General features: G+C 29.7%; 1 protein-coding gene across 2 annotated transcripts in view; it reads right to left on the bottom strand.

Annotated features, from left to right (window-relative positions):
* LOC107436813 (sodium/potassium/calcium exchanger 4) overlaps positions 1 to 13,924 on the bottom strand; it is a 185,897-nt gene that overhangs the window by 36,617 nt on the left and 135,356 nt on the right. For both annotated transcript variants that reach the window (XM_087163991.1, XM_087163992.1), the window contains exons 4-6: positions 12,419 to 12,503; positions 6,021 to 6,124; positions 3,301 to 3,375 (exon numbers count right to left, since the gene is read on the bottom strand). In XM_087163991.1, the coding sequence (XP_087020117.1) occupies positions 3,301 to 3,375; positions 6,021 to 6,124; positions 12,419 to 12,503 (264 nt within the window). The remainder of the gene's footprint in view (positions 1 to 3,300; positions 3,376 to 6,020; positions 6,125 to 12,418; positions 12,504 to 13,924) is intronic.

Here is a 13,924-nt window from a genome sequence, read left to right as displayed (position 1 = left end):
TTCCCAATTCTCTTGGATCTTTTCCCATCCAAGGGAAAACGCTGGGAAAAGAGTCGGAAAGACTATAGTCGCGTGTGGAATTTGTTGTTAAGTTCAGACTTAAAACAGGTCATGATTGTTCAGCAGAACATCTGAACAGCATTGGCATCCTTCCAACAAGTGAATGTCAAATCTGCAGAGCAGGTAAATGAATACTGAACAATTACCATCATGTCCAGGACTCGATAAAGAATCTCAAAGAAGTGGCGATGTTCACAAGTTATCTTGGCATGCTAGACGTATAATGAATTCTCTGAATGAATTTCGTGTCTCCATTAGTCTGACATTTTTATTTAAGTTCACTTTAATTTTGTTAACCTTAATTTTCACTATTCTTGGTTACTGTTCACGTATTTTAATTGTTGTGTATTCTTATCGTTCATGTATTCATATTACTCATGTTCTCGCTCTTTGTATATGTTGCTTGTATTACCACCTTGATCAAAAAGTTCCCGGAATAACCCCCGGGTGGCGCTACCATTGTTCCGATTCGAGTTTTCTTCTTTTTTTTGTTGTTAAGTTGGTACATCTGTTGTTGATATTCCCTTTAAATCATAGCGTCATAGCTTGACATTTGCCAAAGTTATGTAGCCAAGAGTACATCTATCTCTGTGTGTGTTGGCGATTTTTTACAATTTTGGAAATGGATTTAAATTTGCAGCAACGAACTTGTATTAAATTTTGCGTAAAAAACGGATTTAATGGTGCGAGAACGTTGGAAAAGTGGCAACGATTCTCTAAAGAAAACGGTCGTTTACCAGTGGCACGAGCGGTTCAAAAGTGGTCGTGAGTCAATCGAAGATGATGATCGCAGTGGCAGACCATCAACATCGAAAACCGACGAAAACATTGATAAAGTAAAAGAAATGTTGGTCAATAACCGTAAATTAACCATCAGAGAGATAGCGGATGGCTTGAACATTGGCTATGGATCCGTCCAAGACATTTTGGTTAATGATTTGGGTTCCCGTTGTGTAGCAGCAAAGTTGGTGCCAAAAGACCTCGATTTAATGCAAAAAAAAAGTGTAGACGTCGCAAAAGACATGATTTGCTAGGCTGAATCCGATCCCACATTCATCAAAAGGATCATTACTGGAGACGAGACGTGCGTTCACGAGTACGACGCAATCCAGACATCAGGCAAGTGAATGGCGTTCATCTAATGGTAATAAAATCGCAGGAAGCACTGGATGGACATACCGAAAACCGAATATAAAAAATGTTTCGAGGATTGGATCAAGCGCTGGAATAAGTGTGTTGCAGTCGATGGGGATTACTTTGAAGGGGACAATATAGATTTAGATGAATAAACTTGTATTTTTAATTTTCTGAATAAATTCCGGAAACTTTTTGATCAAGGTGGTATATGGATTGACTTCCAATAACGTGATATGTTAAAAAAATTTTAATATTGTTCTAAATCTTAATAAATCAAGGTGCTTTATTGAAAGCCATTCTAGGACAGAAATTAAAAATCTAGAAAACCCAACATCGGTCCCTCGGTGCATGGCCCTATAGGACCCATATTGGGCCGATTCGGGCCCAACTGGTGCCAAGATAAATTTGTTGCTGTGATAGTAATTTTTATTTATTTCATACATAACCTAACTGATTGAAATTTTAAAAATGTAAATTAAATATAAAACTAGAGTTTAAACTTTTGTTTAATTAATATAAATTTTTTAATATCCACTTGCTTTTTTATTTATTACGTCATGTTTTTTAATATGTCATAATGTTGTAGGTGGCAAGCATAATTTTTCATTTCAATAAGTGACACTCTACCTAAAATGATTGGCCACACCTGATGTAATTATTGAAATGTAGCATTTCTTATCTGGTCCCTCTATTCCGCCCAAAAAAGTTTTCACAGTCAGGAGGCACTTCTGAAATAGGAAATTCAGCGTGGAGCATTATACTCAAAAAAAATTTTTGTCGTATAATTTACTAAATGCAACTCCTTGCTCTGTTTAGTAAATTGAATGTCAAAATGGCATTAAAACTGCAAGATCGTCAGGTCATTTAGATGTCTTTATTATTATTACTATTATTTTATTTTATTCGTTTAGACTGAATTACCAATGTCTATACAGCAAAAGCGTTGATAATTTTTTTAAGGAAAATAAAAATTATACATAAGGCATTTATTGCAAAATCCTTTATGAGTCGTTTCTATTTTAACGCTATTACATTTGCATACCTGCCAATTACTACGCTTTTTGCGAAATATTTGTTGAAGTGGTAGACATTTAAAAACCAAAGCTTTCAGAATTGTTGGTGATTTTTATTGACATTTTAAAAGTTTCACCGCGAGAGAACTCGAACAAAGTGCATATGAACTTTTAAATCATTTACGTATAGTGTTGTGAAAAATAGTTTAAATGAATTTTTAAAAAAATCTTGAGTTAAAACATAAACTTAGCTACCACTAGAAAAAGAGTAGAAAGTTGCCAGCCCTGCATTTGTTAAAAATGTTTCCTTTATTTCGTGTTTATTAAAGTTAGTTAGTTTAGTGTTTAGTAAACGGAAATACGAAATAGCGTTAACACTGCAATGTCGTTATGTCATTTAGATGTCATTATGCTATTTTTTACACTAATTCCCCACTGCCTACAACAAAAGCGTTGATCATTTTTAGATAATAAGCTCAATAAATGTTTTGTGTAAAACTCAATCTCAATCCTAAAAATATTTTAACATAACATTTGAAAAAATGGCCAAATAAAGATCGAGAAAAATTACATAACTTCCTTTTTTATTTCTTAAATATTTTTCTAGGTGCCCTATCTCCTATTTTGTGAACATGATTATGTTTTGAAAATAGGTAAAGAGTGATAGCTCAATTGATTAACAGTGTAGAAAAGTGAGTGCACAAAACACCTAAAGCTATTTGATCGTGGGAGAAAACAGATAAGAGTTGAAAAAGGATTTTAGTAGATACATTTTCAAGTTTCAATCTGCAGATCTTGATGCTTTCTAGACTCGCTCTCTTTAATTGCGTTTTTCCACAGCATTTTTTTTGACACTTAAATCATATTTGGGGCCCTTATTGTGTATACGTTTTTGTCGTCATTTTATTGCATCGTCATTTAAATAGTATAATTAGGATGATTATTATAACGCCGTATAATAAAGACAAGAATGTATAAGTTGGCTGTTATAAATAATTTATATTATTCTTTGAAAATTAAAAATAATTTAGAAGGATGCTGTCATGCTGAACATCCTTTATCACCAATCAGGAAATTAGATATTACTTACCACGATAAGGATGATGACAGTACACGAGTAGAAAACAGAATCTCTGAATAATGGCCACCAGGTCAACTCCACCACCTTAAGATCAAAAATATTTAATATTACATCTAATAACTTAGATATCTAATATTATATTTAATAACTAGATATCTAATAATAGGCTATCGGTTTTTTTTATTATATATGCATATTTGAAGAGACATTTTCAAGGGTATTTATTGCTGTTATTGTCTTGCCTGTTTCAGTGCTTAGTATTTAAAAAAAAGGGCGTTTATTAAACAGGGTAAATATCATAAAGTTGTGACATTATGGGTGTGTTTAATGTAACAGAAAAATGTATTTGCTTTAACTTTAATTTTGACCCCTTAACGGCCACATAATTTTAAAGAAAACGGTCATAAAAATGCACATTTTTTATTCAAAAAAAAATTGCTTAAAACTAAGTTTATGCATTCAATTGTGGGTCAATATTTAGCCTACCATGTTTGATGAGTGCTGATATCTAGTTTAAAATAAACTAACCATCTACAAACACATTGAAATAGTCTGGTACTGCCCTCTGGAGTTTAAGATTGTGGCATAAACATGATTCCGGGCATTAAAAGAGAATGCTTTAGTCTTTTTGGATCGTTTCTTTTGAATAATTCAGCCCGGAAATATCACGGAAACAAGAAGAAGAGCGCGAAATTTCACCCCGAGTTTCGAGACACTTGCATGATTTTTATTTTAAATTTGATTGTGGTAAATAGGATAATCTAAGGAATTATTTGAAATTTTTCTAATAGATCTATAACAAAATAAATTGGATATTAATTTTTTCTTATTTCTCCGATTGTAGCCACTCTACAAATGTCACATGTTCCACCCACTCAACTCGGCATACGTTAATTTGGAAGGAGAAAACCCTTTCCACTGAAAAATATTAATTTAATCGAGTAATTTAATGACTGGACTAAATTAACATTTTTCGTTACTGTGACGACCATTCGTTTATATATTGTTATTATATATTTGTATTAAATATTTTTCGCGTGTTATTTTTCCCAGCTGTTTCTATGAAGATGGTTTACTTTTAAATTTAGAAGCATACTACTATTTGCTGTAATAGCTACCAACCTAGACGATTTTTTGGGGGGAAATTTTTCAGTGGTAGTAGAATGTTACTGAATCTTTTTTTTAACGTGTGCAGATTTTATTTTCATTTTTCTTTAACATTAAAATATGGTTTTTGATACTGATAAAATATTTCTCGGTGAGCGCAATAATTAGTACAATTGTTAATACTCTTCGATATAGTGTGTGAATAACGTAAAAATAGAAAAGTAATAATGAAAGAAAGGATTCTATAAATCGGAGAATCAGTTTAAAATTATATAAGAAATAGCTGCCTTTGTGCTGTAGACGCTAAGAACGCAATTTTTTGGATGATTGTTTTAAGATATCGTTGAGATTTAAGATTTATGTGATTCGTCGGTATATAGAACGTCCAAAAAAAAAAGAAGAAAAAAAAAGAAAAGAAAAAAAAAGGAAAATGGTAATCTCTCAAACGTACTGTGCTTTTTTATTTGGTTATTCTTTGTTCATATTTTTTTTAAATTTATTAATTATTTGGATAATGAGACAAAGCAATAACTCTAATAATTCAAGAACACTGATTTAATAGTTCTAAGCTGTAACTGATTCAATGGAAGAACACTGATTTACCAATTTTAAGCTTTAACTTATAGAATTTAAAAACACTGATCTAAAAAAATATAAACTATAAGTCATATCTAATCTAAGAGTAATGATTTAAGAATTTTAAGCTATAACTCATGTAATTTAAGAACATTGAACAAAGAAATTTAAGCTATAACTAATGTTATTTAAAAAAACCTAACAAAAAATTTTAAAATTTTTTTTAATCTCGATTTACTATAAATTAACAGCACTCACAACAAAGCAGCAATTTATTAATAAAAAAAATAATATATTGAAAAAATAGGAGAAATAAAAAAAATAGCATAAATAGAAAATACGAAGTTAAAATCATCATAATCCTTTTCATAAAATAAAATTGATCAATATATTTAATTTAAGTATCTTACATACTTAATTTTAATAAGCATACAACTTTTACTGATTATAAGTCAGTTTTTTTTTCATTCATCAAAGACTTATAAACGTTGAAAAGAAAAAAAATTCCTGATACTTTCGAAGACTTTAAATAAATAAAAAAACTAAACAAAAGCAGAGGGAGAAAAGAAGTAAAATGTTCCTATATTCTTAATTAAATTTATTTCGAAACAAAAAATAAAAACCACCGTGGGCTTAAAGAAAATGCAGAGGTAAAAGATACGTAATTTTTAATTATCGTCTAATAAGAGGGAAATCTATACAATATCAGTATATTATTTGGCAAACTGCGAACTATTTATTTTTTAATTATATTTTAATGTTTTGTTTCTTCAATGAATGCTAAAACAATAATCAAAGGAAACTAAATCAAGTATTACTTTTACTGTCATACTTAATTTAATTTTTATTAAATACTGATTACTGAATAATCTAAAACTTTGCTGTCTTTCTTTTCACAGTGTATTAGCTTTTCACTGATTGCTGACCTCAGTAATAGTGTCTTTATTCTAACAGAATCATCATGGTATAGATTGGAGAAATGGAATCGTTAGTTTTTGTATTTTGCTTAATAAATTTTTTACGTAAATTGCACAGAATATGCTTACCCTGCCAGAAAAAATGCCACATATACCTATCACAAACAACACATTAAAAACTGCAGATCCAACTATTGTTCCTGTTCCTACATCACCTTTGGCAACAAGAACACCTAAAATAAAAAGAAAAAGACTTAAAACTTCGAGAAAATTTAAAGACTTTAAACAACAAATTTACTCTTTCACACCTGTTGTAATTTTTATACAAAGCAACTTTCAAGGATTTTTGTAAACCTCCAGCACTGTTATAATTTTCTTCAACAATTATGACAACACTAATCTTCTGTCAAGTACCCTTTTTTACGTGCATTTGAAAAAACATATATGTATATTCTTTTAGAAAATAGCTTTTATATTTATGTTCAACACCGTAGCCTTAAAATTTCGAACCCAATCCAGAAGACAAGGGAACTCCTAAATTAAGTAAGTGTAGGGAGAAATTTGCAGACCTGCCAACTTTCAATCCTTTCGAGGATGGTTTTCCCCAGTGGTAGTAAATTCGAATTTAAATTACACATCTAGGCAGCAACATATGCTGTTTTTTGGATAAGTTTATATGGACAAGCACTTCTTTCTTTCTTCATTTATAAAAAATTGGGCACCTGGGCAGCGCAGAAGGCCCCTATCCCATCATGAAATAGTATAAAAAGTTAAAATAAAAGACAGTTTGATTTCAGCAGTCTATGAGGTGGCTGTTACAGGGAGACAAGCACCTTGCTTGTATAACTGAAAGAAAATGAAAATAATAAGAGCAACTTGCTGTAATCTGTAGTTTGATTGTCAACGTGAAGTAACATAGGTCAGGATTTCAGTATTGGTAAAGTGTTTGATGCTGTGGACTATTGGTACTTTGGATTATTGATGTAGACTATAGATGCTGGAATTGAAGACTATTATTTGCGCTGATAGTTGTGGTATGAGGCGTCGGAGGTGAAATGAGCGGCTATTGATCTTAGTTTATCGTCTTTTTTTATAGTTTTCGAAGAAAAGAAAAAAAAATCGAACTTTATTCGCATGATGTCGGAAATATTTATACCTTTTGTGACTATAGCACAAAACAGCATCAGCTGTTTTGCACTACAGTACTATAGTTATATATCTCATAACAGTCACACTTTGTCTGTTGTGATGAATAAAGTAAATATATTTTAGTCTAATATTATTTAAATTTTTTAACAAAATACCGACATGTTTAAAATAGTAAAACTCAGTAATCTGCTTAAAATCATTTATTTGTTGACGATGTTCTTTGACTATATTTTATGTATAACAGATGCTTGACCCCTGTTACTTTCCTTTTTTGTGAGGTTTTTTGAAGAGTTTAAGCTTACATTATCCGCTTATGAAATCCGTGAATTAATGAAAATAATTAAATTAAATGAATAATGCATCCTACAAGATATTACTTTAATCATATTATATATGTATGAATTTTATTTCGCCATACATTAATAAAAAAACTTATATTTATTTAATATACATTCATTATGCATTCATTATAACATATTTATACGCGCTTATTTATTTAAATTGTTCTCTTTATTGGCAAGGATTAGACATTTTGTTTAGACCTTTAATTACTACGTACAACAACGAGGAAAATAAAGTTTTGAAGCTTATGAAAAGTTCAAGAATACTTATGGCATTAAAAACATGCCTGCTTGTGACATGAATTAAAAATTCTTCGCAGATTGCTAAAAATTCGGTTTAATCTCAGAAAAACAAAAGGGTAAGAGGAAAAAATAATTTCTTGAAACTCAATGGTAAAGGACGGACAAATATAATTTCTCCGAAAACGCTATTCAAAATTTGCATTTGCCACGCTTCTATAAATCTTAACGTGGTAATTTTATTCACTTCAAACTTCCGGAAATAACTAAAAGAATATTTCGAGTTTTTTTTATGATGTCAGATTGTTTTCTCCTTTTAAAAGAGCCTACAGATTTTTTTAACAGAAAATATTGATTAATAAAGTATTGAAACAAACCTTTTTTTAGTGCATATTATACGAAAGTTTCGTTACAAAAACATTGTTAATTATAAACTATTTTTAATTAAAAAAACTTTTTTGAAAGGCTAGAGAATTTTAACATAATAAAAACCTCATTTTGACATTGTTTAGGAGAGCACTTTGAAATGAAAACCTCCAGCGATTTTCATGAATACAAAAGATGACCGTGTATTGTGCTACCATCAAGTGGAAATTTCAGAAACTTATACATATATTGGATATCTGGAAACACTGCTAAGGAAAGGTTTTATTTAAATTTGTTACCTTTTTAAGAAATGTGGCTTATTACTTTATTACATAGCTGCCAACTTTCACTCTTTCCGAGAATGGATTTTCAGAGTGGTTGTAAAACAATAAACGAAAAACAATTTGACTCAAAAATATATTTATATTTTGATCCCGTTGAAATTCGCTCGAACGAGGATTATTTTGCTTTTATATATTTATTGTAATTATTTATATGTAATGGTAGTCAAACTCATTTATAATTATCATTATAATTCAAAAAGTTAATTGGAATAATCTGAATATTGCTATCATTTTAAATATGATAATAAAATCTTGTTGAGTTGGCAGGTATGTTATTATATACCCTCCAACTTATGAGGATTTTGAAAATAATTCTTTCTAGTGGTAGCGAACCAAAGTAGAAATTTTTAAAGCAAATGGATCTCTCATAAAACTTTTATCAGAACTTAAGAATCTAGCCATATGGCCTGCACTTTTATAAGTAATAGTGGACAAGTTACGCTAAAATTAATTTTTTTAAATATTAAGACATTAATTTTGCTACCGTCTGAAAAGAAGATTTCTGAAACTACGGAAATTCCGTAGCAGTTGGAGGGACTTTGTGGTAATAATATTACCACAAAGTCTTCATGTATTTAGATGATATAAGTAAATATAATGCTCCGTCCGTTTACTACACTAGAACTTAATAAAATAAAGAGTTTGAAAAATCTATGTTCAAGAAATTACTTTAAGCTCGAACTAATTCAACACTAGTATTATGTTTTAGGTATCGATCTTAAATGGAAAATTTAACTAGGGAATAAAACACTACCCTATTGATCTGCTTCAACTTTAACTAAGCTAACAATCAATATCAATGAAGTGATCTATCAATCTTCGCATAATGGCAGTTTAAACAGTTTTACTTGCCCCCCTCCACCTAAATTTATGGGATTCACGTTGTTTAGGATAGTTCATTATTCGTCCCAGTAGAATATAAATTTGGGTTGGCAGAAACGGTTCTGTGATAATCTACTTTTTTGAATAACAAGTAAAGCACTCAGTACCCTTTACGAACGAACCAAAGTTAAATTTTCCACACAAAATAGATTTAAATCTAAACACTTTGTGAAAATTATTTCTTCTGTTGTAATATGAATATCTTAAATATGCCGACTAGAACTATATATTAGTTTATAATTAGAACAATATATGACGTACAATTAATATGACGCCAATTAATCTCATCTTATATGATTCTAAGTTCTACCCTGTGAACATGTTAAGAATACAGTCAACTTTAAAGAGTTTTATAAAAATATGCATTAAGCGTTTAATTGACGAGGTCGTTTCGATAAGAGGCGTTGGGGGGTAGTGATATTTTTCAACAAGAATAATTCGAAAAAAACTTTTTTTGTGTTGAATTCAATAAACATATCCAATTATTTCAAATTATGTAAACCATTTGAAATAATTGGATATGTTTATTGAATTCAACCCAAATGCTGTAAACCCAGCGATGGTTCAGCCCTCCAATGAGGTAAACCGGGTTCGAATCCCCAGCGATCGCTGGTCGATACGAATTCCGCATCCGTCTTACATCGAGCCCCTTGCTGACGTAAAATATCTCCAGTGGTTGAAGGATCATGGGTTAGAGTCCCTTTGCCGTTAGGCTTACCGATGGAGGTTCTCGTGGTCTTCCTCTCCTTGTGACGCAAATGCTGGTTAGTTCCCTCCAAAAGTCCTCCACGAAGGCGAATTTCTCCCAATACTTGATCCAGGAGTTCCCTTGTCTTCTGGATTGAGTTTAAAATTACAAGGCTACGGAGTTGAACATAGTAGTCGTGATCCCAAAAAATTAGGTTGGCTGTTCAACGACGGTTATAAAATGAATAAATGATGTAAACCCAAACATTTTGCTATCATGAGACGGACTTTAAGGGGATGTAGGGCACATAAGGATTTAGAATTGCATAGGAACCCATGACGGGAAATGTCTTCGTTCATTGCTAGAAGAACTTCCCTATCATGTACTTTTATTTATTTAAATCATCTTAATTTTATGTTTTCTAATAATTATTACTGAAAGTTGTTATCAAAATATCTTAATTTTATGTTTTCTAATAATTATTGCTGAAAGTTGTTATCAAAATATCATAATTTTATGTTTTCTAATAATTATTGCTGAAAGTTGTTATCAAAATATCTTAATTTTATGTTTTCTAATAATTATTGCTGAAAGTTGTTATCAAAATATCTTAATTTTATGTTTTCTAATAATTATTGCTGAAAATTGTTATCAAAATATCTTAATTTTATGTTTTCTAATAATTATTGCTGAAAGTTGTTATCAAAATATCTTAATTTTATGTTTTCTAATAATTATTGCTGAAAGTTGTTATCAAAATATCATAATTTTATGTTTTCTAATAATTATTGCTGTAAGTTGTTATCAAAATATCTTAATTTTATGTTTTCTAATAATTATTGCTGAAAGTTGTTATCAAAATATCTTAATTTTATGTTTTCTAATAATTATTGCTGGAAATTGTTATCAAAATATCTTAATTTTATGTTTTCTAATAATTATTACTGAAAGTTGTTATCAAAATATCTTAATTTTATGTTTTCTAATAATTATTGCTGAAAGTTGTTATCAAAATATCTCAATTTTATGTTTTCTAATAATTATTGCTGAAAGTTGTTATCAAAATATCGTAATTTTATGTTTTCTAATAATTATTGCTGAAAGTTGTTATCAAAATATCTTAATTTTATGTTTTCTAATAATTATTGCTGAAAGTTGTTATCAAAATATCTTAATTTTATGTTTTCTAATAATTATTGCTGAAAGTTGTTATCAAAATATCTTAATTTTATGTTTTCTAATAATTATTGCTGAAAGTTGTTATCAAAATATCTTAATTTTATGTTTCCTAATAATTATTGTCGAAAGTTATTATTAAAATAGATTCAGAAATAGCTGTTTTATAGTAATTTAATAATTTGGCACAAGTTGTTAAATTACTCTTCAAAAATTACGCTACAAAATCTAATGCTGAACCAAAATGTAATTTTCGAGAATAGTAATTAGAAAACATAAATTTAAGGTAATTTAGATTAAAAAAACACCTGTTCATTTAAGAAAAACGCCATAGCTGCGTAAGATGACTTTCCAGCCATGATTTCTGATGCATTTCTTATTTTTGTACTTGCAACTCGAGAAGAAGATGATCACTGATACACACACATGTGACCTATAACATCAGCGCCAGCTGATCGTTTGTGAGCAAGATGGCGTGCTTAAATCGAGCTAAGTTTCCCCACATAAGTTAGAAAGTTAATTAAAATCCCGTATCATACATCAAATTTGTTAAAATACAACTCCTTCTTGTCTACGTCTTTTAATTTACTTAGTTTTATTATTTGTTTATGTATTTTATAGAAACAGTGTTATATTTTTGTTTTGCGTACCTGGCAACTTCGATGCATAATTAGCTAGTTTATGTTTTACACGGCTTAGTGTCTGTCATTGTGTTAAGTACGAAATATATAATGAAATAATTTTAATTTTTCTGAAAGAATATGTGTGAAAGAATATAGAATGTGTCACTTAAGAGAATTGTTTACATTGGCAACTGTTCTTTCCATACTAACTCTTCTTACCATGCTTCTAACATACTTTACATACCATGTTCTTTCCTACTAATTTCAGAGCATGCATGTGTTCTTTGCGATGTTCATCCTCTCAACGTGGTAAATTTTCATCTTCTTGATGATCTTCTTTCATCTTATCGACCTATTGAGACTTATTGATTTAGTCGATCGCATTCTGGCACTGTCTGTTTATACAGTTTACGTCTGAAGTAAATTTGGGAAGATTTGTTCAAGTTGGAAACTCTTTGACTTAAATGTAGCTTCGAGAAAACGCTTAAATTTTTCCGGACGCAAGTATTGAACTGTGAGGATATGCGCGTAAGTTCAATTCAAGTACTTATATATTTTTTCTGCTCATAATTCTTTGTTTACGAAATTTCAAAACACCTTGTAATGCAAAAAAATTGCAAAAACTATTTATAATCTTTATGTCGGAAACTAGGGCCTAACCCTTTCAATATCTTAAACAGATAGCACAATTGGCAGATTAGTGATAAAATAAAATTACCTAAAATTGCAGTAAAAAGCTCAGGAGCAGAACTTCCAGCAGCCATGAAAGTAGCACCAGCGACATCTTCGCTCAAATTCAGTCTCTGTCAAAAATAAATAAATATATAAAAATAAATAAAATAATAAAATGTAATACAGGAATATTCATGAACAATTTACAATATTAAAAAAAAACAGACCACCCTGAAAATTTTTTGATCAGATCTCTACGCTTAATGGAGAACTCAGTCTTAACGGTTCTAAGAGGTGAATTCAAGTATGCAACTAATTAGTGAAGACGATACTTTAAATTACAAATTCAAACACAAAAAAAAAACATACTTTTTCTGGCTCAACATAGCTTTTTTTCCGACGGATTAAGATTTCTGCAAATATCTGAGAAATATGGCCCCACTAGTTTGGTCAGAAGAGCTATCCAAAGCTTGGAGACCTTAATGTTAATTTTGCTTTTTGCGTATTTCACCATATCTCGGGAACTTTTTAAGTGAATTGAAAAATTTTTGCACACAAGTATAAAAATTTTTTATTTTGAGATAATTCTACGCAAAAAATAACTTATAGTAAATATTTATCACCTTTATTATTTAATAATAGTATAAATGTTTTAGAATTAAAAAGATAAAAATGTTTTACGTCATTTTAAAGAATATATTTTTACGTGACAAAAAGCTAAATTTAAGCGAAATTGGTCGAATAGTTCCTGAGAAATCGATATTTTAAAAAAATCATATTTTTGAAATTTGTTTTCTTGGCGATTTTACAATAACAATAACGGTATATTATGTATTTTTCCGTAAAACTTTACGGTAAAAAGTACAAGCACTCCGATTGCTAGTATTTCTTACCATTTATATAATTTTACTCATAAATTCATGTAAAAAAAAACTTACTTTCTTAAAAAGACTCACGGTGTTTTATTGTAATGAAATTGAGTGCATGAAAGTTTTAAAACATGGATAGCTTTTAACTTCCTTATGAACTTTCTAAATTTGAAAATCTTTGGAAAGTCATGCTTTTGAATTCGATGAAAAGATTATTTCTCTCTAGAGTTTATGGTCGATAGGCATAATATAAAGCTTTTCATCGTCCTGAATTTACATGCGCTAATGCAGGTTCGGTAAGATCTTCTCTTAATCAGTTGAGGTTGTTTAGTTCGAGTAAAGTTTGGTTTAAACTCAAAATAATGATGAAGGTCTAAATTATTCAATTTTGTATGGAAGTATATCATTGGGTATAATTAAAACAGTCGCTTTAAAGAAGATTTTAAATCAACATATTTAAGTGATGAACTTATTATTCAATAATTTACAAGCATATTTGCACTGAAATATATTTCTTGCTTCATGTTCAATATTTATGTGCTGAAAATGCACTGCATTGCAATGCATTGAATGCAATGCATTTTGATTAACTTTTAATTGTTTTTCTAATATTTATTTTATTTTATAATCGTCGTTGGACAGCTGACTCAATTTTTGAGTTTACAACTACCAATGTTCAATTC

Source organism: Parasteatoda tepidariorum, chromosome 5, assembly GCF_982258835.1.
Source record: "Parasteatoda tepidariorum strain Cologne lab strain chromosome 5, Ptep-v5.0, whole genome shotgun sequence".
NCBI classification, from domain to species: domain Eukaryota; kingdom Metazoa; phylum Arthropoda; class Arachnida; order Araneae; family Theridiidae; genus Parasteatoda; species Parasteatoda tepidariorum.
Note: the sequence above shows the minus strand (reverse complement) of the source record. Positions and strands in the feature narration are given on the sequence as shown.